Source organism: Lissotriton vulgaris, chromosome 2_1, assembly GCF_964263255.1.
Source record: "Lissotriton vulgaris chromosome 2_1, aLisVul1.2, whole genome shotgun sequence".
NCBI classification, from domain to species: Eukaryota; Metazoa; Chordata; class Amphibia; order Caudata; family Salamandridae; genus Lissotriton; species Lissotriton vulgaris.
Genome location: NC_141687.1, coordinates 1,259,838,952 through 1,259,864,640, shown reverse-complemented (window position 1 = coordinate 1,259,864,640; position 25,689 = coordinate 1,259,838,952). Strand labels below are relative to the sequence as shown.

Genomic DNA, 25,689 nt, shown 5'->3' with positions numbered 1-25,689 from the left:
ACACCAAGGTTGGAGTAACACCTAGCTCTGGAGGCCACCATTCTTCGCCCCATAGGCTGCTCTGTTTGCCCACGATCAAAACCTCTGTCTTCTTAGCATTGAGCTGAAGACAGTTAGCTGTCATCCAGCCCGCTACTGCCAGGAGCCCGGCCCGAAACCTGGGGGCCTCAAGGTCAGCCCTCCCACTCAGTGTCACCGCCAGCTTCGTATCGTCAGCGTAAGAGACCATATTCATGTCCCAACGCTTGGCGACTGCAGCCAGCGGTTGCACATACAGGTTAAACAAAGTGGGACTCAGTGCCGACCCCTGAGGCACTCCCTGTTCGAGAACATAGGATGTGGACTCAAAGGGCGGAATCACTACCCTAAATGAACGATCAGCTAGAAATGACCGGAACCAGTCAAGTGCAGTGCCAGAGATACCAGCCTGCTCCAGATGTTGCAGCAGAATCGAGTGTGAAACCGTGTCGAACGCGGCACTGAGGTCGAGTAACACCAGTGCCGCAGTCTGACCAGAATCAAGCACTGACCGCAGATGTTCCGTCATCGAGAGCAGAGCTGTCTCGGTACTGTGACCGGCACGAAAGCCATTCTTGGTAAGATGTAAAACTTTGGCCCTCTGTAGATGTTCCGACAGCAAGCCATTGACATGGGCCTCTGCCACCTTCGCAACCCATGGCAGCAAGGAGATAGGTCGATAATTCTCCAATTTAAGGGGGTCTGACGTAGGTTTCTTTAAGATCGGGGTAACAAAAGCCTGTTTCCATTTAATTGGCACAATGCCTGAGGAAAAAGACAGGTTGATGAGCTGGCGTAGAGGGGGGAGACAAAGAATGGATGGTTTCCTAAACTGCGCCGGTCTAAGAGGGTCCACAGGGGATCCTGATTTTACTTTAGTAGCCAACCTGTTAAACACCTCCTCCGATAGGCAGGAAAAAGTCGATAGGACTACATTCAAGGGCAAATTAGCTCTCGATACCTCGCTAGAAAGGGTAGAGCAAGGAAAAGAACGATAAATAGCCTGAACCTTTTCCAGAAAGAAGGCCGCTAGATCTTCACAGTGAGACTCAGAACAAGTTTCTGCTATAGGAGCTCTTTATACAGTCAGGTCCTTCAGGACTTTAAAGATCAATTTCGACGCATTAGAGCTATTTTGCTCTAAAACATGCTAGTCCCTCTGTGTAAGAAAATCTAGTGATCAAACAGTATAGCGCTGCGAGGCCAAGGACATGGCCCCACTGCCCTGGGCCTCCTTGCGCTGCATAATGACTACAAATTCTTGTAAAAAGACGCCCACATCCAGACTTTCCAGCCTGATGGAGGGCTGGGAGGCCCACCTGCTCTGGACTTTGCAGAACTGGATAATGGCCCAATTACCAGTAAATGGGGCCCCACAACTAACCTTGTAGCCTGATCCAGTGCTTCCAGGCCCAGAGGATGAGGACCGCCTCCCCTGTGCCTCGAAGCAGTAGTGGGACACGCTGCTAAACACTGCTCTACTGTGCCAGTCTGAACTGGATGCTCCCTCCTCTCCTCATCAAATGTCCTTACCTGTTAATGTCCAACTCCTTTTGGAAACAAGAGTCTTCTGTTGCCTGGAAACGCATACACAAGGGCAGACAATACTTCTCCACAGGCTTTCAGCAGCGGTGCTGCCCGCCGTCGTCCCTGAGAGCCCACTTTGCTGTCATCACATCCCCTACCTAGTCTTTCTACTCCCCCCACCATTGCAGCAACCGGAATGCTACCACGCCCTGACCAGCGAGGTCAAGACACCTCGCTTATCATTGGCAATGTGATCCCTTTGTGTAGGGGCCCTGAAGGAGCAGGTGGGCTGACTATGAAAGTGTAGCATTTCAGACAGAAGCGGGCCCCATGTTTTCAAATGAGCACGGGGCCCTGGGCAGCTGCCCACACTGCCCATGCCTAGCACCGGCCCTGGCTATTGCGCTGCCACGGTGCAGAACCAACATCATGATATGGCTTTTGATATTCCTCTTCCAGACCCTGGTGAAGGGATTTCTGAACTTTTGTGGGAATTAATCCTTCGATAAACGATTGTGAATAAGTTGCATGATATGTATATTTCTCTGAGAGAATTTTTTTTGTCTCAGAGATAATTAAATGAAGTTGATGTGAACTGTTTTTAGGAGGTAAAAATTGTCTCCAAAATCTACTGCACCACATGAAACCTACATAAAGCAGATACTAATGAAGGAGGCATAACCAAGCTCCCTGGTCAATTCTTGTTCAAATATAAAAATTAAATGGTCAAAGCTCCTTCTTTTCGAATTTCCGATGCCTCCAAATTAAACACGCCATACTCACCAACGTCCCGGATCTTGCCTCTCTTCCACAATCCTCGCCCCTCGAGGACAGACTCTTATCAGAACCCCTTCAGGCCAAAGCGATATCCTACACTTACCGTAAATTGTGCAACAATATGCCAAACACTTTTCACCTCCTGCAAGATGATGTGGACTGGCAGTCAGCATTGGTGTCCCCGCGCGAATCAGCCATCAATCATAGGTTCAGATTAATACAGCTAAAAATATTGCACAGGACATACATGTTGGGTCCCCTGCTAGCCAGAATAGGCCGACTCCCATCTGACCTCTGCCGCTGACATTGTGGCTTAACAGGTACCTTCTATCATATACTGTGGGAATGCCCAGCGGTCCAAGACCTTTGGAATCGCGCCGTCCAGAAAATGATTGATGCCCTAGGGAAACCGGTCCCTCTGACCCCCAAATGTGTGCTTCTTAATGTATGGGACCATACAGATTTAACTGCAATAGAACAGCGATGGGCGGCCCTAACCTTCCTCCTATTGAAGGGTCTAATAGCCATGCAATGGGGTTCACCACACAAACTGCTCCTGATTAGATGGGTAGCTGCAATGGACGTGTGCATGCTGTCTGAAAAATCGGTTTACAAAACTAGGGGATGCCCCGGAGTCTGGGATAAGAAATGGGGTCGATGGAATGCCCATAGGGGCGAATTGTGTACTTCCCCATCAGCAGATATGGAAATGACCAGGCCTACCATCCCTCAGTGATTGTGATTGTGGTTGCTGCTGTACTTTACGTGCTCTATGACGAGATTATTGACTGCGATTGTTTAAATAAATATTTCCTCTGCTTCACACAATAATGTTTGTTTTAGAAAAAAGAAATACCATAGACCTATAAACTATCCGGAACACGACTTTGACTACTCTGTGCACACCTTGCTTTACCACACCGCCGGACCTCCGGGATGTTGGCTGAAGGGCAGTGTTACTCTCACAATGATACTTGGTAACTATACGTAACGCAGCCAGCCCTTGGGGTTGTAGGCTCTATGCTGTGTGGATTCATGATTGTGCAATAAAGGTCTTTGGAAAAAAAAGCCCCTTCTTTTCATGCCCGGCAAGTCTGTGCCAAGGCATAATAATACCTCACCTCATCTACAGCACAGTGACTAACCCTAAGGGAGCCTGCCAAGTCTCTGTTCTCTCTCTTGCTCTCTTTAGCCTATACATGGAGGAGAAGCAGCCATTACAACATGGCTATCTCCCTGCATGGCATCGCATCGTAAGCGTTACAACACATGCGATGTAACAACGTGTAGCCAATACTACGCATGTTTTTACATGGCATGCGCTTTTACAACGTATGCGATGTAATGGCGATCCACCTCGTTGTGAGGAAAATGAGGTTCTTCCGTTTCCTTACAGCGATGTACACCGTGCACCAGCCCTCAGCTGACATTAGAGGATGAGATAGGAACCACAAGGAGAGAGAAGTAATGGGGATTGGGCCTGGGGTGGGGGTTAATTTTTTAGGGTAGTGTCGAGGGGTTGTGCAGGTTAGTGTTTGAGTGTAGGGACCAGACTGGGATGGGTGCTGGGGGTAGTCTTTTAGGGTTTAGGGTAGTGTTGTGGTGTGTGTGTAGTGCAGGGTAGTGTTTTAAGGTTTAGGGTAGTGTTGGGGGTTGTGCAGGGTAGAGTTTAAGTGTAGGGAGCGAACTGGGGTTGGGGAGGGTCTTGATGGAGGCAGTGTTTTAGGGTTTAGGGTAGATTTGTGGTGTGTGTAGAGCAGGGTAGTGTTTTTTTGGGGTTAAGGGTAGTGTCAGGGGTTGTTGAGGATAGTGTTTAAGTGTAGGGAGCAGACTGGGGGTCGGGGAAGGGTTTGTGCTGGAGGTAGTGTTTTAGGGTTTAGGGAAGTGTCCTGGAGTGTGTGTATTGCAGGGGAGTGTCAGCGTTTAGGGTAATGTCGAGGGGTTGTGCTGGCTAGTGTTAATGTAGGGAGAGAACTGTGGGTCGGGGAGGGTCATGCAGAGGTACTAAATTAGGGTTTAGAGCAGGACAGGATAGTGTCACTTACATTTCATACTTTTACCATGAGCATACCTTTACCCCAAATTATTTTGTGTTGTAATGGCATGTGTGGTAATGTCATATGGTTGGTAAAAGTATGCGATGTAATGGCATGTCATTGTAATTGCAACGCATAGTAATACTCGTGCTGTAATGGCACGCGTGGTATTAGTAAACATTGTAATGAGTCATATTCTATATGGAGTCACTAACCTTCACTCTGAGCAACTTCAATGTCAAATTTCACTTCAATGTTGATGAAACTCAGCTATATCAGAAAATCTCTTCCTCAAATGGAGCGACTACAAGGCAAATGTACTTGAAGCAGTTTAGACATGGATATTACACCACCAACAAAAAACTGAATATACTGACAACTGATTTCTTCCTACGCTTACCACCAATTTGCACTACACCAATTCAAGCTCGGCTTAATAATATTTTGGAATCTCTATGGAGCTATACACCTAAACTGGAGGATTTTAAATACCACAAGTTCTTATTTGCTTGACAGTATTAACCCAAAATGCAGTTCTGCTTTAACATAGACAATCTTTGAATATGCCTGCTAGAGGCATGGTTGAGAATGACATGTACTCCTCTTACTTGCAGTGGGATATATTGTCTTTGGATATAAAAGAGAATGTATCTCTCCTGTTGTTAGATAATGTCCTATTACTTACCAGTAATCTTCATTACTCCTGGTCCCATTGTCCTCGTCCCATTCCTGAACTTAGTGGAGATGACCATCTCTGCGACAGAAAAAAAGAACAGGAGCATGCTGGGATAACCAACCCACTCCCTCAAACTGGGAGTACATAAGCTCTACAAGTGCAGCATGCAGCTTGAAAATACCAAGCCAACAACCGGAAGGCCAGCTGCCAGGGAAGAAGGGAGGGGCATAAGGAATGGGACGAGGACAACAGGACCAGGAGTAATGAAGAATAAAAGTAAGTAATTGGACATTACCCCCAGGTCCCTCCTGTCCTTCTCCCATTGCTGAACTATGTGGAGAATTCCAAAGCAGACAACCCGGCCTTCCAGACACCCACCAACGCCAGGGGCACCAGACCGAAAAACAGCACCCCACAGGAGCAAAAGGAGCCCACAAGAAGGGAGAAAAATGCAGGTAGGAGCACACAACCATGCCCCAACTAAGAGGACAGAATTGAGACCCCAAAACCAGCAGGGGACGGCCAGCAGAAAAGCACAAGAACCTCCCAGGCAAGCCAGAAGGAGGCCCCACATGTAGAGCCAAGCCCCAAGGGAACAGCCAGAGGGGTCAAAACAAAGCCCCTCCCCCCGAACAACCAAAGGGAGCCCAGAAGAAGCTGAAGTGCCCCAACAGAGAAACTGAGCAAGGAAGGGCAACCAACCAGGAAGAAACCGCCAAGGGCGCAGCCCACAGCCCCAGGAACCATCAGGCAGCCCCCCAACCTGGGACAAAACAGGCCAACCTGGCCCAATGGCCAAGAGCAGAGGAGAAGAGGTCGCACAGGGTGGCAAGGCCGAAGGCCGAAGTCCCAGTAAGGAACACAGGAGAGGCAAGATAGAGAGCAAACCTCCCAGAACCGGAAAGAAAGTGACCCACAGGTGCAGGAACCCACAAAGGACCACACCAAAAAATGAGGGGAAGGAAGACAAAACCGAAGAGGCACGCCAAAATCAAGAGCAGGGAAAGATGTGACCAACCACAGGACAAACCACAACACACCAGGGGAAGCCACCAGCAGAGCTGCAAAGACAAAAAAGGGCAGAACCAGACAAGAAAATGGGCACCGATCCAGAGGAACAGCCAGAAAGAAAAGGGGGCAGGGAATCCAAGCAAGGTCCCCCCACCCCCTCTCAGCCGACAACAGCAGCAACAGGGAACCCGGAGGCACAGAAACACACAGAAGGCCCAGGCCACAGGACAGAAATGACCAGCGGCCAACCCCAGCAGAGACGCTGAAGAGCCACAGGAAAAAAAGGCTGCCATACCGGGAGAAGAACCCGGGGCACAGGGAGCGGCCAAGCCTGAGGCACACCCCCAAAGCAGGAGACACTGGGACACAAACACCAGCAACCCACCCAACGGAGGCCAGGGAGAGCAAAGAAGTGCAACCCGGAGCAGACCCGGTCAAAATCAGGGCACAACCAAGAAAGACAACAACAGAGGCTAAACACGGAACAGGGGAAACCAAAGCACGGGGAAGGAGGAGCTCCACCAACCAAGATCCAACCTATATGCCAGGAGGACAAAGGAGGACACCAAGGAACCACCGAACCCGAACCCCAAGAGGAGCTGCAGAAGGGCAAAACAGGAAAGACCAATAAGGAGGCCAACAGCCCAACCCCACAGGTGACCCACAAATGCCCGAAAAGCCAGCCAGAGAAACCGGCAGGCCAGCCAGCAAGGAGGCCCCCAACACGGCTCCACCAGGACCCGTCAGGAGAGGCAAAAAACTCCAACCAAGAAGGGGAATAGGGAAAGGCACAGCAGCCAACTGCAGCAAGGCCACCCAGAGAGGAGAAGCAGCAGGAAGACAGGGAGAGAGCCCAGCAGTCCACACCAGACAACCCACACAACGGCCCCAGTGCAACAGCCAGCCGCAAAGGAGTGGCACAGGAAAGGACAGAAGACCAGTCCAGGACCGAGAACACCAAGGCCAGAACCACCGGGCACCAAGAGGCTGAAAGAACTCCATAGCTGAAGAGAACGAGCGCCCAGGAAAGGACCCAAGCAGGGACAGAAAAAGGACCCGAAGCATCCAAGGGCCCCACAGCACAAATCCCGACAAAATCAAGCCCGGAGGTGCCCAAGCGACCCACACGCACAAGAGAACGGGAGGCCAAACACAGGGACCGCAAGGGCAAATCCAACAGAGGCAGAGCCCAGGCCCCAACAGCACACCGGAACCACCTAGGCACCAAAAACCAAAGGAGAGTAGCCTGGAGAAGTCCAACGCGCACCCCCCCAGGGGTGCGGGAACAGACTCATCAAACAAGGGGAGAATGAACACCCTCAAGAAAACAAGAGAGCAAGGGCCACATACCCTACAGACCGAAAGCAGCCCGCACGGGAGCAGGAAAAAAACACAGGCCCATTGATGAGCCACCAAAGGGGAAAGGCCAGAGCCCCAGACCCGAGGCAATGCCAACCACAACCCCTAGGTGGAAAGAGAGGAGCGGGCAGCAGCAAAGTAGCCCATACAACAGAGGAGACCGACACCCAACCCTACAAAGCAGGGGAAGGGCACAAGAGATAGGGCGGGGCACAGGAGCCGGGCACCCGAAGAAACATGCGGCCACCCAAGGCAAAGGCCAAGGAAGACCAACGACACCCAGCCACCAAAAGAGGCAAAGCCCAAAGCACACCAAGAGAAATACAAGGGGGAGAAGGAAACCACAACCAGAAACCAAACCCCAGCAGTCAACACACCTGGCAGCAGGCGAGAAGCAAACCCAACTCCAGCCAGAACCCACCAGGGGCACAACCAGCACCACTCCAGAGCCAACAGCCCAAACAAGGCCAAGGGCCCACCAGGACAGGAGGGAGGGCACAACAGCCCCCCCCCCTCACCCATGGAAAACAAGCGGGAGGACCCAGCGAACCCACAGAAGGGTAAGAAGAAACCAAACACCCTGAGCACGGGCCAAGCAAAAGCACCCGGAAGGATGCAAGAAGCGCCCAACAGCAAAAAACGCAGGCAGGCACCCAGACAGGCATGCACCAGGCCCGAACCCACAGAAAGTGCAGGAACCACCAGGCAGTAGGCTGTTGAAGGAAGCCCAAGACCTGCAAGGCACCAGGACCCGAATAAAGGGCAAAAACGCCTGACAAGAAGCCAGTGATGACCAGAGCAGGTCACAACTACAGGCATACCCAGGCAGACCCCCAACCGGGCACCAACCATGGCAGACCGGAGGCTCAGAGGACAGAACAAAGAGGCCACAAGAAGAAGCCAACAATCCCCAGAAGAGACTGCACCAAAGCCGGCCATGGCCCAGCAAGCAGACACCACACCATGAATGAACCATGGCCCACCCAGCCGAACCACAGAGTGGGCAGCAGGAGGAATAGAAACCAAAGCATCAGGCCAGCATAGCAGTAGAGCACAGCAAGCAATAAACCACCAGCTGGCAGGCACCAGGGGGATAGGTCCACAGAACCCCCACAGAGACCGACGCCCAGACGCTAACCAGCAACAAGCGCTGAGCAAGCGGAAAGCCAGAAGGCCTGGGAAAACACACCTGTGGAGGAAGCCCTCGAAGGACCCACCCCAGGCAGAACCCACACCAAAAGGAAGCAACACAGCAGAAACCATGGCCCAAGACAGGACAGAGGACCCACAGCGAAGGCAGGGGAGCTGCCAATGCAGGCTGCTGAAGACATTGAAGGGCCACGAGGACCCCGGGAGCAGTGGGCAGCAGAGGCCGAGAACCAGGCTGGAGAGATCAAGTGCCCCAGACCCCGACAGCACCCCGACCCATGGCTCACACAACCACCAAAGCACAGAGGGCCAGCACGCAGGACCAGGAGCCTGCAAAAAAAAGCCACCACCAGCACCAGGAGAGACCTAAAGAAGACGGGATCCAACAGCACCTGAAAGAAAGCCAGGAACCCACCAATCGTGACCAGCGCAAACCAAGGTGGGTGCATCCTCAAATTCAGTGCCCAGTTCAAGATCCATGAAGAAAGAGAGCTAGGCAGATTCAAACCCAGATAACAGCAGGATGTGCATCTGAATCTTGCCATGGCACGCCGCCATTCCCACCATCAGCATGAGAAAAAAAAATAGAACCGCTATGCGGTACTCATCAAGGGGGCAGGAAGAGTGCTCCACAAGCTCACTGCCACCCAATAGCCAGCCCAGGCGCCATCCAGGAAAACAGCGCTGGGCGGAGAAGCCAGTCGAAAACGGCCTCCGCAGCCACAGCAAGGCTCGCCCCAGCACTGTTTCAAACGAAGAGCAGGGCTGCCAGGAAGTAGAGGAGGTCAGCAGGACACCAAACGCCAGGCAGGGCACCAAGGAGTATCACCCAGTAGAGCCCCAGGACCCACCAAACATCCGCAGCAGAGCGTCCCCCATACTGGCCAAGCCACCGGGAGACACAAACTTCAACCCAGAAGAGACCGGGAGGAATGGCGCCCCAGCTGCAAAGGGCCGCTGTACAGTATGCACAAAATGTAGTGTAAGAGCTTATTGTCTCAAAAGTGAGACCAACTTGCTTTTACAATGCTTGCTAGGTCTTCGCACAACACCTCTGTGGTTCTGAGCAAATCAGTTTATCTCCCCATGTTAAAAAAAGAAAAAGAAAATAGCATCTTGTTAACAATCCATTCACATAAAGAAAGCAATTGTGCCCTTGTCCATCTCTTAGTGAAAATAAATTTTGAAGCGCATTTTGTCACAGTAAAAGCATATAACATCTTTTATGACAATAAGCATCCATTTCAAAAGAGAACAGGGCTTCCTTGAAGTGTGTGTGGCATAGTAAAGCATAGCTGCAAATGGCAAAAAGTTCAGTAAGGAAAACAGAGAAAAATACAAATAAATGTAGTACCTAAGTTTCAGCATGATCGGAGGAAGGACAGCAAACAAGCTGAAGCAATCAGTGCTAGGTCCATGCTCTAGCCGAAAGAAGAGGAAGTGAAGGTAACACACTCAAGCCAACTATATGGCAGCAAATAAGAGAGAAAATGAAGCCAACAAATGTTAATCAATGGGCAGGCTGCAGCCCCTTGTTGTACACAATATCTTTCACAAGCGAGAACGCATACATCGCATGCACTGTCACAGGCAAGACCTAAAAATGATGTAACACAAAACAATTAAATGTTTAATTGGAATTATTAAGGTTTTATACACTAGTAGAGCAGATTTAAAATTTCTTTGACTTGTAAGAATGGCCCACTGTTCGTCAGCCTACAAATCCGAGATCATAGGGCAATTAGTTGGACACTTGTTGTTCCTTCAAAATTTGAAAGGTGTCAACTAAATAGAGGTAGTACAATGGTTTTTTGTATTTACTATTCACCTCATTTTTGGAGCACACACAGCTAACGATTGAGAAATGATGACACTGTAGTCTCAGAATGGGGACACCTAGATCCATATGTGTACAGACAACACATATCCAAGTGGCTGATCTCCTTCAGAGCAATTATCTTTTTAGCGGTGGGTGTGTGATGGGGCAGGCATGCTAGCAGCTTGTGCAGGACACTAGCATCTGATTAACTTACTGTGTAACTAATGTATTTCAGTTTCTTTTCTTCCACCAGGAGGCGCTATCGGTGGTGAGTGACGACCAGTCACTTTTCGAGTCAACATACGGCGCTGCAGCCCATATCTCAAAGAATGAAATGACTGCTTCAGGGAACCCAGACTATGGACAGCCTCACAAAATCAACCCCTTACCACCTCAGCAAGAGTGGATCAACCAGTCTGTCCGTGTGAATATAAAGAGGGAATATGATCATTTGAATGGATCAAGGTAAGCACAAAAGAATAACAATGTATCCTTCTTTCCTTCTTCATGGCATTACCCTCTCCTAGATCTACTTCCTTACTAAAAAAACGAATTTTCCCTTTTTTCTTTAGAAATCTGCTCCACTGATTACTCTATTTCTTACTCCAGTCCTCTTTTTACTTCATCACTTCTTCGCTCTACCTTTGTTTGCATTCCACAGCCCTCTCTTCCATCAACATTTTGCCCCAATCCTTTTTTCTCTTCCCTCTGCAAGTATATATCTACACCCTTCTCCTTTCCCTGCTACTTTCTATTTTTTTTTTAAATATCTTTATTTGATTTTACAACAAAAAGACAATACAACAGATAATACAACCCCCTCCCCTCCCCCTCCGGTCGGGCTAGTCAGAAAAGGAAAAGTAAGCAAAAAGCTTAAAAAAAGAGTTTAGAAACAGGGAAAGTAATGAGGAAAAGAAAAATATCAAAATTAAACTAATGAATTAGCAGAGAATCGTTCAAAGACAGATGAGCATAAGATTGCAGAGATACAGGTGGCAGTTAAAACATTATAACCAAATTACTACTGCATATGTCACTGAGATTGAGACCATTCTATTAAGGGTGACCAGATTTTTAGTCCTTTTATCCGACTTTTCCTGCCTTTAGTTTTATATATCGCCATTTTTAAGTTAAAAATTGCTAACAGTCTTGAAAACCACTGTTGATATGATGGGGCCATGGTATCTAGCCAGGCTGAAGCTATACAAATTCTTAATACGGCCAACGAAATAAAAATCAATTCATGACCGACATTAGGGTTGGTAAGATTTGTTACACCCAAGACAACAGTTTCGTCAGGTAGGGTAATCACTATTTTGAGAATCAGTGAGAGGAAGCGTTCAATTCTTGACTTAAGAGGAGTTAAACAGGGACAGGAAGAAAAATGTGTACACAATCCGCATTTTGTAAATTACATTGGAAGCAGCATGTACTGTTGCATATATATTGTTATGTATTATCTTCCACGTGCACTCTGTGCTCGTGGAAGATAGTGTTCTCTTTAATAATTGTTATGGTTTGCATGGGGAGTTGGATCACGGGGAGAATGTTCATCATTAACTGATAACCTATGACATGAGAAGCTGCATTAAATCTCTCAATGTGTTTTATTTAACGGATTTAACTTCCCTACATGTACCTCTCCCACTACCCCATTTGGAGATTCTATCCGGAGTATAATACATAAAGAAGCATATTTTATAAAATTGGGTTTGGAGTTTGGTTGACATAAGGACCGTTTGAGATAGCCCATATGCGTGTTCAAATTCTTCTGTGGAAATAGTGATTTTACTTTGCCATTTCTGAGTGATTTTCTGTATATCGTCCGTAAAATACATCAATAATAGAGGATATAACCCCCCAATCCTGAATTGTTTCTGAGAGTGACTTAGAATGTCGGCTATGGCATTTTTACTCAAGGTGCCCTCTCCCCTTGTACGTCGTGATAGAAAATCTCTAATTTGGAGATACTTGAAGAAGTCTCTCCATTCTAAATGATATTTATCTTTCAAGGCTTCAAAAGAATATAACCCCTCTGAGGAGAAAAAACATTTTATATGAGTGATTCCGGCTGTATTCCACCTATTGATGCAGGTATCTTTAAATATATCTGGTAGGGAGGGATTATTTTGAATAGGTGTGTAAAAAGATAAGCGTCCCAGACCTACCATTTTCCTCACAGATTTCCAAACCTTGAATGCTCCTATGAGTGTTTTTAATCTCACTTTTTTGTGATAGCTATTGAAGAGATATCTCCAAAAATAGCCAGTGCTTTTATCACCCAGTATTATTTGGTGGATTGAAGGGGTATCATTATCCACCGCTGTCCCTGTCCCATCAAGATGAAAGAGCTCATGGTTATGTAGCAAAACTGTTGCCCAGTAATATGCCTTAAGATTTGGGAGGGCTAGTCCTCCTCTTTCTTTGGGGAGCGTCAGCAGTTTGTAGGCGCAGCGGGGCTGTGTGTACGACCAGATAAAGTTTGTGAAGATAGGCTCCATTGTTTTAAACCACTGGTCTGAAATTTCAAAATTAATGGCTCTAAATATGTACAGGAGTTTTGGAAAATAGACCATTTTTATTAAGTTCACCCGTCCAATCAGAGAAAGATGTAAATTATTGATACGGCGGAGATGAACAATTGTTACTTACCTGTAAACAGGTGGTTCTCCAGTATTGGTGTCTTTCATAGATTCACATGCTTGAATATTCCCCGTCGTCGAAGTGGGAGTCCCACGGTAAATAAAATAGCAATAATGCTAATAAATATATATATATATATAGATATATAAAGTATCATATAAGTAGTAAAACTGATAAAATATGTACTGAAAAACCTTTACAAAGGTTACTACATAGGAATGCATTAGAGAGAAAAAACTCATTTGCAACATATCAGTGTCATTATGTTAGTCCAAACTGCAGCCAATCAGGCTCAAGCACCCTCTAGAACCTTCTCCTCAGAAGCTCAAGCCCTCAGATTTTCGTAGCACTAGTAATAATAGCGCATGAGGAGAAAAGAGCCTCTGAGGGGAGGATGGGTGGGTCGCATGTGAATCTATGAAAGACACCAATACTGGAGAACCACCTGTTTACAGGTAAGTAACAATTGTTCTTCTCCAGTATTAGGGGTGTCTTTCATAGATTCACATGCTTGAATAGAATAGATAGCAGTAACCTCCTAGAGCTGAGATTGCAATATTTCCAAACAATTGAAGAACAATATACAGCATAAAAGCAAGGCAATCTCAAGAATGGAGGAGGGAAAGAGGCTCACCTTATTTGAAAAGATGACGAAGCACTGCTTGCCCCACTGCGGTATCCGCTTCGTTGACAGCTTCCAAACAATAATGTCTGGTAAAGGTGTGCCTGCTGGACCATGTCGCTGCACGACAAATCTGGTGTAGAGGCACTCCGGCAAACAATGCGATGGACGACGCCATCGCTCTCGTAGAATGTGCTCTCACTGGAGTAGGTAAAGGCCTGCCAGCCTGCTGATGGCAAAACGATATGGCTGAAGAGAGCCATCGTGTTATTGTCTGTTTAGTCACTGAGTGTCCTTTGCGCAGTAGTCCATATGCTATAAATAGCTGATTGGATTTACGGAAAGGGGCTGTCCTAGAAATGTAGAATTTTAGACACCGTTTGATGTCTAAAGAATGTAGTCGCTGTTCCGCAGGGGATTTAGGATCCGGGAAAAAAGTCTTTAAGAAAACTGGCTCGTTCAAATGGAAGTCAGTAGGTACTTTTGGGAGAAAAGAAGGATTGGTACGAAGTGACACTCCATCAGGTTTGAACTGCAAATATGGAGGTTTGATGGTGAAAGCGTGCAAGTCACTTACACGACGAGACGAAGTCAAAGCCAAAAGCAAAGCCACTTTCCAGGTTAGAAACTTGAGGTTTGAACGATGAATTGGCTCAAATGGAGGTTTCATAAGTTGTGATAACACCACGTTGAGGTGCCAAGCTGGAGGAGGGCGCCTTAACGGAGGGAACTTCCTGAAAAGTCCTTTAAAGAACTGTCTGATGATTCTGGATGAACAGAGAGACGTAGAGCCATCATGACGGTAGCGTAAGATGGCCGCCAAAAAGACTGAGCAAGACTTAAGAAGAACGGTAACAGCTGTTCTGGAGTGGAACTGATAGGGTGTACGTTGGATGCTGCGCACCAATGACAGAAGCGTTTCCACTTTAACCTATATGTTTTGATTGTTGATGGAGCTCTAGCTGACGCTAGAATGTCTCTACAGTCCTGAGGTATACTTAAAGAGGCAAATTCCATGAATTCAGGTTCCATGCCCACAATTGAAGCGTTGACGGGTCTGGGTGACAAACTTGTCCGCCGTCCATTGTCAGAAGGTCCGGACGTGGATGGAGGCGAATTGGTTTGCATTGGGACATTAGAAGGAGTTCTGAAAACCACGCCTGTCTGGGCCAACGTGGGGCGATTAAAATCAAGCGGCAGGGTTGCCTGCGCATCTTCCACAACGTTCTTGGCACCAATGGGAGTAGTGGAAACGCATAGGCAAATAGGCCGGTCCAATCCATGAGTAGGGCATTGCCGCTGGATTCCGGATGTGGATGCCAACTGGCGAAAGTCTGGCATTTCCGATTCACTGGCGTTGCAAAGAGGTCCATCTTGGATGACCCCATTGGTGGAACACGAGGTCCAGAGTCGGCTGGTGTAACTCCCATTCGTGAGTGGATGACGCAGACCTGCTTAGGGAATCTGCCAGTATGTTTGACGCTCCCGGCAAAAGGACTGCTGTCAAAGAAATGTGGTGACGAAGTGCCCATTCCCAAATCCTTTGGGCAAGACAAGACAGGGGCTGAGATTTTGTGCCTCCCTGTTTGTTCATGTAGTGCATGCTGGTGGTGTTGTCTGTTTGAACCAGCACCGATTCTCCGTGCACCACTGGTAAGAAGGCCTTCAGCGCTAGGAAGATCGCCAGCAATTCCAGCCTGTTGATATGCCAGGTTTTCTGAGTCGCCGTCCACTTTCCTTTGATGGAAAGGTCCAGGAGATGGGCTCCCCATCCGTCCATGGACGCATCCGTGGTCAATGTCAGATCTGGATTCTGGGTAAGGAAAGAAACCCCTTGGTTCAGATTGGTCTGTCGCTCCCACCAGAGTAGACTGGTCTTCATGCCAGCTGTGACTGTCACTTGGTCGTTGAACGACCCCGACACCTGTCGCCATTGTAGGTCCAATTCCTCCTGAATAGGACGGGTACGTAACCTGCAATTCGGGATCAGTGCGATACAAGATGATGCCATCCCCAGAAATGATTTTAACATTCGCACTGAAACTGACTTTCTTGATCTGATGGTGGAGACCAGATGAACTATCTTCTGTCTCCGCTCGGTGGAGATGAACGCTTTTGACACGTCCGTGTCTATAACAGCCCCGAGGAATGTCCTGCTTCGTAGAGGTGTGAAATGTGACTTCTTTACATTGATGGTCAACCCTAGAGAATTGAAGAGGGTGAGACACAAACGTGTGTCGTGATGCAGCTGATTTGCGGATTGGGATTTCAAAAGACAATCGTCCAGGTAAGGAAATATTTGGACTCCCTGAAGACGCAGGTAAGCCATGACCGGAGCCAGAACCTTCGTGAACACACGAGGAGCTGATCTGAGGCCAAACGGTAGGACTTTGAACTGATAGTGATTGTGTCCTACTTTGAACCTCAAGTACTTTCGATGTTGAGGAATTATTGGTACATGAAAATAGGCGTCTTGCAGGTCTATTGTCGTCAAAAAATCGCCGCTGCAGAGAAACCGCAAGACTTCTGACAATGTTAACATGCGGAAGGACTGTTGTTTCAGGAAGAGGTTGAGATACCTCAGATCCATAATGGGACGCCACTCCCCTGTCTTCTTTAGAATGAGGAAGAACCTCGAATAGAAGCCCTTCTCCCGCTGTGATACAGGAACCACTTCGACTGCACCCTTTGTTAATAATAGTTGAACTTGATGTTGTAGTTCTTCTAGATGGGGAGGTGGCGGACCCGAAGGCGGAGATGGAGGAGGAAACTCTGTGAATTCCAAGGCGTGACCCTTGCGCACAATGTCCAACACACATTGGTCCGATGTTATTTGAGACCACTGAGAGTAGAACTGCGAGATTCGACCTCCAACATCCTGTTGAACTGGCAAGTCATTGTCGTTTGTTGGTGTTGTTGGCACCTCTATAATTGGACTTCCCTCTATAGGGTCTGGATTGTTGTTGATGAGCAGATTGTGGATTCGAGTACCGTTGGTTTCCTTGATTGTACTGGCGGTACTGTGACTGTTCTCCTCTGGTAAAATTGGACGAGGTGCCCCGCCCCCATGCTGCACGAAAGGGCTGCTTCTTAAATTGTAAGGATCCAAGCGACTTCGCCGTGTCGGTATCCTTCTTTATGGTTTCCAAAGAAGCATCAATTTGGGAACCGAACAAAGATTCGCCATCATACGGCATGTCAATTATCATTGACTGGACCTCTTGCCTGAAAGAAGTAGATTTTAACCATCCCTGGCGTCGGAGCGCCGCCGCACTGGCAAGGATACGGAATGCAGTATTCGCCACATCCACAGCACAGTCTATAATCTCCTCCGAAGCTCTTTGACCATCTTGAAGGACCTGGAGCGCTTCCGCTTTGGATGACTCTGGAAGCTGCGCAAGAAAGATGGACATGTCTGACCACATTTGTCGGTCGAAACGACCCAAAATTGCGAGAGCATTCCCAGCACGGGCTGAAGTTGAAGCCATGGACGAAAATTTCTTTCCGATTGCATCCAATCGGCGACCCTCTCTATCGGGAGGGGAAGTGACAGGCGCTGTAGGATTACGTGCACAACGTTGTGCTGCCTGAGTCACCACTGAGTCTGGCTTTGGATGAGAGAGCAGACAAGCAGGCGAGCCAGTTGGAGCCTTGTACTTTTTCTCCAATCTAGGTATCTGGGCCGGCAAGGAGTTAGGAGCCTTCATAATCTTTTGCCCTTCCTTCCAAATAAATTCAATAATTGGTATTGTATGCACCTGCTTATAAGGCTGATTTTTGAAATCATACAGAAAACAGTCTTCATCACGCTGGACCCTTGACAACTTGAAGCGGTCCGCCGCCTTGTCCATAAGCTTATGAAAACTAGCGATGTCCACAGGAGGTGAATCACTTGAAGTGCCCTGTTGCGGCGAGGGTGTTTGAACCCGATAATTATCAAATTCCGCCAAATAAGGATCCTGCTCACCATCTGAATCCTGACAAACCTCTCCTTCCTCTCTCTCTGGCTCTGAGTCAGTGTCCGTAAGTGGATTAGTAGACAGAGGAGCACTCAAATGTACTGACGGAGCCGACTGTCTTGGAGGTGTTTGTAGAGGTTGATGCGAAAGTGCTACATCAGCAGATTCATGAACCGGAGTACCCTGGGGGGTAGGTGGAAAACGTCTGTTATAATCGTCCAACATGTGTTGGAGGTTAGAGAAAAGTGTCATTGGCATAGACGTCATTGGGATTTGCACGCATTGGTCTTCGTGCTGATCTACCTGCTCAACCTCTTCTTCTTCAGAAGAAGAAGTGTCCTGGCATTTAATGATTAAATCTGATGGACTCCGGGCATCCCCATAAACAGTGTCATCTGGAACTGACTCAGTCTCATGGTCAGACACGAACAACTGGAGTGGTGGTTGTAGAGCAGGGGATTGAAAGTGGAAAGCGGAATCTTCCTCCTTATTGAATGAGGACTGTACAGCAGAAACTGAAGTGTCCAAGGGCACCAAGGGCATGTTGGCGTAGGATGAAGAACTGGAAGTTGCTGTCAACGCAGAGCCCTGCGTAGATGATGACAATATTGAAGCAGTCGCCGTAGACGGTGAGTCTATAGGCGCCTCCGTGGACCTAGAAGGCTTAGGCCCTACTGTCGCTGGTTTGATCATCGACGAGCCCGTCGATGATGCTGTCGTCGACGACGTAGTAGACGTCGTCTGGGCCGTCGACGGTGACTGTGTTGCAGGCGGCATCCTAGACATCGACGGTGCCTTCGTCGACGGCGCCTTCGTCGACGGAATCTTCGTCGACGGAATCTTCGTCGACGGAATCTTCGTCGACGGAATCTTCGTCGACGGAATCTTCGTCGACGGAATCTTCGTCGACGGGAGCTTCGTCGACGGAATCTTCGTCGACGGGAGCTTCGTCGCCGCCGTCGACGGGAGCTTCGTCGGCGAGGCCTTCGTCGACGATGGGATTGACGACGATGGGTTCTTCATCGACGATGGCTTCTTCGTCGACGATATGATAGGGATCGTCGAAGAGATTGAAGAAACAGAGGCTCTCGTCGACGTGAGAGCCGTCGTCGAGATTCTCGTCGACGATGACGACGCAGATGTCGTCGTGACTGTAGTTGTAGACGAAGCCACAGCAGCCAATCTCGTCGTCGGAGTGGTCGTTGACGAGCCCGTCGACGACCGCGCTGTGAAAAGTGTAACCACTTTAATAGAAGCTGGAAACTCGTGGGCGTAGTTATAACAGGCACAGAAGTAGTAGGTGGCACTGCAGCCACAGTCAAAGCCAGCTTTCTTTTCTTCAGGAAAGGAGATGGTAACTCCTGAACACTGCCACGCTTAGAAGCCACAGAAGAAGGAGCTGACTGAAGGCTTTCTGCGTCAGAAACAACCGCGTCCTTATCTTGAAGGCGCTTAAGCCATAATAGGAGGCGACCCTCCCTGTCCTTAAGGGTTTTAGGATTGAAAGTTCTACATAACCTACAATCAACCACTTTGTGATCAGGATACAGGCAGTAAATGCACTTGTCATGAGGGTCTTTCTCAAATAAACGCAATTTCCCACAGGAGGAACAAGGTCTAAATAAAGACTTCTTACTTGACATCTTTGTGAAAAACTGAGAAGAGTAGATAAGTGGAAAAGAACTGAGCAGAGCTCAGGGAGACTCCCTTCACACGACGTGCGGTAGAAAATCTGAGGGCTTGAGCTTCTGAGGAGAAGGTTCTAGAGGGTGCTTGAGCCTGATTGGCTGCAGTTTGGACTGACATAATGACACTGATATGTTGCAAATGAGTTTTTTCTCTCTAATGCATTCCTATGTAGTAACCTTTGTAAAGGTTTTTCAGTACATATTTTATCAGTTTTACTACTTATATGATACTTTATATATTTATATATATATATATTTATTAGCATTATTGCTATTTTATTTACCGGGGGACTCCCACTTCGACGACGGGGAATATTCAAGCATGTGAATCTATGAAAGACACCCCTAATACTGGAGAACTTTTTGCATTTTATTTAGTGAGGGTTTCAAATTCAAGTCGACAAGGTTTCCTAAATCGGATGTGATAGTGACCCCTAGATAAGTAGCTGATTCTGTTATGCGTGGATCTGCCATATCACATTTGGTATTAATAATTATTTGTGTTTTCCCTCTACTTTATATTTTCTTCATGCATTCATTCTTCTCCATTATATTTTTGATGCGTAATTAACTTTTTTTCACTTGCCTTCAAGTATTTCCTTTTTTTATTTATTTGTTCTTTCCTCATTAGCTGGTTGCGTCACTGCAATGGTAACATCACTATCCATTGCTAATATGAGATTAAATCACTTTCTAAAGAAATGTATTCTGTTTCATTATGATGTGAGACTTACTCTGTGTCTGGGTGTTGCTTCACCTTTCAAGTGAAGAGCAGAAGCAGTAATTGCAGCCCAATCCAGCATAGAAACAACACAGCAAAGGGGAAGTACTTCTCCTGGAAGTTCTTCCAGCTCTTTTTCTTGGCAGGTTCCTTGATCCAAGAGAGTTCAACGGTTCTGGGGTCTGGGCCCCAATATTTATGCTCTGTTTCTCTTTGATCTCTTGGGCAGAGAGTGTCTGTGCTCAGTCCAAACCAGTTTGGTCTTCTCTAGCCTAGCTTCCCGGCAGGAAGTGGAGACAGCATTGTCCAAGGCAGACCAGACCCATTGAGGTGCAAGGAAATCTCCTCCCACCACTCTAAATGCAGCCCAGGTATATTCAGCCCAGCCCTGACTCATCCAGGAAAGGTAGGACATACACTGCTTTCGCATAGTGACTGTCTGAAGAGAATGCACATCCCCATCTTCTGTCACTCCAAAGCCACACAGTCAATCCACAACCCAGCAGAGGCACATAGGATGGCTAAGCAGGAAAATACCTACTTTCTGAAAGTGGTATTTTCAAACACAGAACACAAAAATCATCTTTACTAAAATATGCCTTTCTTCATTCTGAGTTCAGTCATACTAAACTCCATTTCTCTACCTTGTCCCAACAGAAAGATATACTCGTAAAATGTTACTAAGTATTCCTCATACTACCCTATGGGACAGATAGCCTTTTAACCGTGAAAGATGACATATACTGCATTTCACTATCAGGGTATGCCACACACACCATTACTTGTCCTACCGTTCTAATACACTGCACCCTGCCCATAGGGGTAGCTTGGGCCTACCTTAGGGTTGTCCCACAGGCAATAAAAGTGGATGTTAGGGCTTGCAAGTAGGTGCACTTGCCAAGTCGACATGTTATTAAGAACTATGCATAGGCACTGCAGTGGCAGATCTGAGAGCCCTTTGAACGGTCGCTCGTGTGGGTGGCACAATCAGTTACAGACCCTGGCACTATCTGTGCACTTTACTAGGTAATTACCAGTAAATCAAATATGCCAATCATGGAAACACCAATGCATAGTCTAATTTATAATAGGAGCACTTGCACTTTCACACTGAATAGCAGTGAGAAGGTGCACAGAGACACTAAACCAGCAAAAACAGAGTTAAACACTGGAAGTCATAAAGCAAAAAAAATGGGAAACATGCCAGAAGATGCCAGTTCTAACAGTGACCCTAGCAATTTAGTTGACCTGCACAATGGCTACTGGTTGGAGCAATATAGTAGTGGGAAAGGGTCTTTTGCACCAGGCAAAGGGCTTGAATTATGCTCATTAGTTGGTCGAGGCATAGTACCTGTGTTTAATACGAACTTCCCTCTTTCCTTTGCTATATATATTACAAGAATCGTACATTTTTTGTGGGTGTATTCATTTTATTGTCATTATCTGTGTGTGCATTGAGACTCTATCTTATTGTCTTGGAGAGTTGTCGGATTCTCTTGAACTGCCTTTCCTTGAAGGTTTCAGTGTCAGTGATGTCATGTACTGTCAGGTAGCAGTCCGTGTAATATGATATTAACTCTCATTGCTTCTGAGTAATGCGACAGCGGTGGCTGGTGGAATTTTAAAATGGTGGGCATTAGCATGATAAATCAATGAATGCTACCCAGAGAGTGAAATGAGCGAGCCGGACGGCAATAAGGGGTGTTTGGGGGGTTGTCCCACAGATAAATGTTTAAAAAATGGGTGTATTTTAGTGCAATTGTCAGTACTATTCATGTGATGAATGAACTAAAAATGCAGTTTTTATAAGCATTCATAAAAGGAAACTCATGAAATAGTTCAGAGAAGTTCTGGGTTGTCAAGTAAGTCTGACTTCAGAAGGGGGCTAGGGTACTAAGCAAGACTGCTATGGCTCTACCCTTTCCAAAAGAAAACACATAACATAGGTGCATAAACATCCACAAAGAAACATGCTTGTAATTTTGTTCCTACCGATAATGCAGGCTGGACATCTCCTTTTCTTTATCAGCTATTCAACGTTGATAGCCCAGTAATCATCGTGACATATTGAATAGCTACAAGTATAAGAAATATCCATTTGAAACAAACATTACATTTTTAGGAAGCCAGCAAAAGCTTTGCATTTGTGAGCAAGGCAATTTTGCAAAAAAATAAAATTAAGTAAATGTTGTACTTAAAATAGTTCATATATCGCTCTGAGGCCCTTGAGTCTATCAGTACCTTAGAAAACCACAAAATAAAAATAAATAATGAAATTAGACTAATATGCATTTCTTAAAATGTAAAAAAAATCCACTACAAATGTTTCCTTTTTTTGTAGAAAGAAACAACAAAAACGTTATATGTACAAGCAGGCTAGGTAAAATTGTTAAAAAATAAAATGTTTTGCTTTATTTTAAAATACTTTGCATGGCATGTCAGTACAGTAGAAAATGGTCACATAAAAATAAATTATGACAATAAATAAATGTACATTATAAAGACTATCCCTTCAAAACAAATATGATATTTGTAAACACAAACAACACAATTATTTTAAATAATACTATTTAAATACTTTGCATGCCACTCTCTCTCAGGCCTTTGCTCTTGTCAGCCAGCACAGCAGAAAAGAGTTAAATAAAAATAAATTATGAAAATAAATACATGTACATTGTAAGAAATTTAAAAACCAGTATGGTATCTATAGACACTTTAAAAAAATGTATTTAAATACTTTGCATGCCAATCTCACATTCTTGTGCCTGTCAGTACAATAGAAAATGGTTAAATAAAAATAAATTATAAAAATAACTAAATGTTGTACATTTAAAAAAATATACCTTCAAAACCAACATATTTTTAAACACTAACAAAAAATATTTTAAATAATAATGAAATATAAAAACAAATATATATGAATTCACAGATACATAAACACACATATATAAATAAATATCAATTGTACAGGAGTTGTATGAACATGAAATGGCTAGAGTAAGTTGCCAATAGTACTTCCTAATGTGATCAAACAAAACAAGCCTTGCTATAAACACCTGAAACCTTGATCACACATCAGTTTCATATTTACTATTTATATAGAAAGTTTGCTTCTCCATCTTTAATATGAACAAAAGTTTTGATTGTTCTTTTGCTGATTTCTGATATTTCCTTTATATGCCCTTTTTCCATTGATAGCATAGCCAATGCATTAAGTTTAGCTTGAGTCATTGTGTTTTTTCAAAAACATGTTTGCCCTCTTCAGTGTGGAAAAATATTGCTCAGACTCTGCTGTTGTCATGGTTGTAGTAAAGAAAACTTTTAAAAGTGTTGTGGTCTCAGAAAAAGACTACTTTAAGTTGTTTTCGCATAAAAACCTAAATAAAGCCATGGCACCACCAGTAGCCTGACAGAAGTCATGTCTTCCCTAGAGGACTGAAAGTTCTGTACGCAATCTGGCTTTGTCTAGCATAAGATAGGCTTCTATCGTTTCTGCAAGTGCCTCAGCTGGTAAAGATTTGGCAAGTCTTTCAAATAGGTCACTTCGCAATAGTGTTGCACTACAAGACGCTTTGTGAATGCAAAGCACTCTCTGGCATGGACCACAGTGATGTCACAGACTTTTTTTCCTTCTTGGGTCAAAGTATTTATTGGCAGTCTCTGGTTTACAAATTTAGATTCTTGTGACGATGTAGAATCCAAAATGTCAATGGCTTCCTGTACTTTGGTCAAGCTTTTCACAAAGTCTGTAGTAGCTTTCTGGACAAACACAGTGTCAGTGTCTCACTTTTGCAATTGATCATTTAAAATGTCTACGTGGGGCATTATATACTATGAAAAAGAAACAGAAAAAATATAAACTCCCTATCTTCTAGAGTTCTAGTGAATCCATTAGCTTCTCATATAGTATTGGACTCAAAATCACTACTATTTGCAATGGTTGTCATGCATTCAAGACTCCAGCGAGTTGCAGACCCTCTTGGAAGTCTTCTTGAAACTATTTGTTCAAGAATATCAGTCCTTTTCGGGAAACGTGCACAAAATGTTGTGATACCACCCACCTTTGAAAAGAAAATTTTACTCTAGATATTTTGAAGGAAGCCTGTTCCATAATCAGTTTAAGTTGGTGGGCATAGCAATGAATATGATGTGCATTTGGGTAAACATCCATGATTTTCATTTGCACCCCACCCGTTGCACCACGCATGACACTGGCACCATTGTAGCTTTGAGCAATTACTTTTCCTTTTTGCTCATTGCTCCGGGAAAAAAATGTTTAATTCATTAAGAATGGCTGAGACAATTGTTTTTGCAGATGAGTCTTTTAGATGTGTGAAACAATAAAATCTTTCAGCTATCTTGCCATTTCCATCAATGTAGTGAAAGACCAGAACTGACTGAGTCTTAGTAGAGACATCAGTTGTATCGTCACATTGTATAGCCACAGAAACAGTGCTTCTCAACTGCTGCGTAATATATTCTCTTATTATTTCCAGCATGTAGTCCGGCAATTCATTCTGAATAGTTTTAGAAGTGTCTTTAAACACTGTGGCTGTTTTTAAATGTGTTTCCATAGCACTGCCAATGCTAAAGACAAAATTAACTAGGCCATTCAAAGGCACCACAAAAACGAATAGTCAATCAATTTTGATAAAATGCATCAGTTTTTATCCACTTCTGCATTACGTTTTCTTACTCCCCCACAGTATGCTTCATTCAATTGTTGTACAATGTCTGGTTTCCTAAAAGAGATGATTTCAACATATTTGTCAAATGGGATTTACAGGAATCATGTTTTTAAAATAGAAATCTGCCAGTTGCTTTAGGTCAGTTACTCCTATTTTTGTCCAGGTAACGTTATCTCCAAAGTGTAAGCAAGGGAAACAGAATAAAGCATTTTTAGAAGTGCTATCAGTAAGCCATTCCATCCTATCATACCATGTTCTGGTAAACTGATGTGTGTAACCCTTTCCCCTATCTTTTGCAGGCTGTTCAAATTTAATTTCAGGTTTATCAGCTCCTAACGTTTTCACTTGCAGTACATCTGCATGTGTCAAGCCTAAACATTTTTGGGGAGTAAATTGTCAATTGTGTTCATTTTGCCCAGCAATAGATCAGACTGAAAATAGAAAACCTAGCCTGTTTTGAAATATTCCCTTGGTTGAAGACACAAAAACTATATTATGCAAAATACTAAATAAACAGTAATATGAATTGCCATGTGCACACAAGTAACAGCAATTAGTCACACATCCACATTCTGACAGGAATGCAACTGCAGCAGCACCTACAGCTGTCCCCCAAGTGGTATAGCCTTTGAACCATTTGCAGTATTCCTCCTGGGATCCTGTTAATACATGTAATATGTGTAAGCTTTGAGGCTAGGTGCCATTGCATGCATAACACCAGTGATGATCGAAAAACTTGAGCATGCCAAGTCAGTGATCTGCCTAGAATTTAAAGGGTGTGTGTATTCAAGTTATGGGGTCCTTGATTTACTATTATAAGGATAAAAAAAACTGTATGTTAGGAGTAAACCTACAACAAAGTACTTATAAATTTGGTCTTGACTTTAGATGGCAAATAATACAAAATGTATTAATAATTTTCTTAAAAAGCGTAAGACTCTCATTGAGCAATACCCTTTAAAAGGGTTCCAGGCAGATCTCTAATATATCCAGTAT

General features: G+C 45.4%; 1 protein-coding gene across 3 annotated transcripts in view; it reads left to right on the top strand.

The window, feature by feature from the left end:
* FLI1 (Fli-1 proto-oncogene, ETS transcription factor) overlaps nt 1-25,689 on the top strand; it is a 1,144,904-nt gene that overhangs the window by 272,821 nt on the left and 846,394 nt on the right. For all 3 annotated transcript variants that reach the window (XM_086956984.1, XM_086956982.1, XM_086956983.1), the window contains exon 2: nt 10,626-10,837. In XM_086956984.1, the coding sequence (XP_086813110.1) occupies nt 10,626-10,837 (212 nt within the window). The remainder of the gene's footprint in view (nt 1-10,625; nt 10,838-25,689) is intronic.